The sequence below is a fragment of the Mandrillus leucophaeus genome, unplaced genomic scaffold, assembly GCF_000951045.1.
Source record: "Mandrillus leucophaeus isolate KB7577 unplaced genomic scaffold, Mleu.le_1.0 Scaffold672, whole genome shotgun sequence".
Lineage (NCBI taxonomy): Eukaryota > Metazoa > Chordata > Mammalia > Primates > Cercopithecidae > Mandrillus > Mandrillus leucophaeus.
The window spans coordinates 120244-121194 of NW_012107275.1; the positions used below are offsets into that span (position 1 = coordinate 120244).

Sequence of the window (951 nt, forward strand, 5' to 3'; positions counted from 1 at the left end):
CTGGCTGGCTCTGCTGGACTCTCTCGCTGCCCCGCAGGCGCTGTGTCCTCGGGACCTCTGCACAGCCCCCTCCCCGCAAGGCTCACCGCCTCTCAGGCCAGCGGCCTCCAGGCTCCCGGCTGCCCTTCGGGCTAGAGCCTTTCCCGACACTTCCCCGCCCAGCATCTTGTCTGCCGCCCCGGCCCTGTGGCCGCCCATCCTCCTGCCCCGTGCCCGAAACCAGCCCGGGGCCGAACGCGGCCGAGTGCTGCGGTTACTTCCCCACCTCCGTGTTCTACGCTAGGACGCGGGCTGGGGAAGGGGGGCGCATAGCCGGGGGTCACTGCTGTTGTCCCCCACCCAGATCTCCTGAGGGTCCGGCAGGAGGTGGCAGCTTCAGCTCTGAGGGGCCCCAGTGGCCTGGAAGCCCACCTGCCCTCCTCCGCGGCAGGTCAGCGTCGGAAGCAGGGCCTGGCTCAGCACCGGGAGGGCGCCGCCCCAGCTGTCGCCCCGTCCTTCTCGGAGAGGTACTGGGGTGGCTGCCATTCTCTGCTTCTTTCTGGGGTACGACCCGCACCCCACGCTCTCAGCCACCAGCACGCGCCCCGAGTGTGCCAAGCACTGTGTTCAGGTCTAGGTTCGGGTCCGGGCAGAGCGTTTCGGGGGTGACACCGCTCTGGGCTGCAGTGTTGAGGGCGCCACTGGGGTGCGTGAGAGAGGCTGAGGCCGGTCCGGGGGTTCCCTGGAGGAGAAGCCAGAGAAGGGGAGAGCTCCAAGGCTGGAACCCCGGGGTCAGTCGGGAGGGGTTGGCCAGAGGACTCAGAGCTGGAGGCGGAGAGGGTCCTGGCTGGCGCTCAAATTCAGACGCCGGCGCCGGATCTGTTCCCGGCACAGACAAGGCCTCCGGCACAGACCCGGGTTTCTGGGGTCCAGGAGACAGGGCGGGGCGGGGGCGGGGGTCCTGGAGAAGGG

At 69.7% G+C, this 951-nt stretch overlaps 1 protein-coding gene across 1 annotated transcript in view; it reads left to right on the plus strand.

Moving 5' to 3' along the window:
• SAMD11 (sterile alpha motif domain containing 11) overlaps positions 1-951 on the plus strand; it is a 13698-nt gene that overhangs the window by 9976 nt on the left and 2771 nt on the right. The window contains exon 8 of the mRNA XM_012001994.1: positions 344-506. Coding sequence (XP_011857384.1) covers positions 344-506 — 163 coding nt within the window. The remainder of the gene's footprint in view (positions 1-343; positions 507-951) is intronic.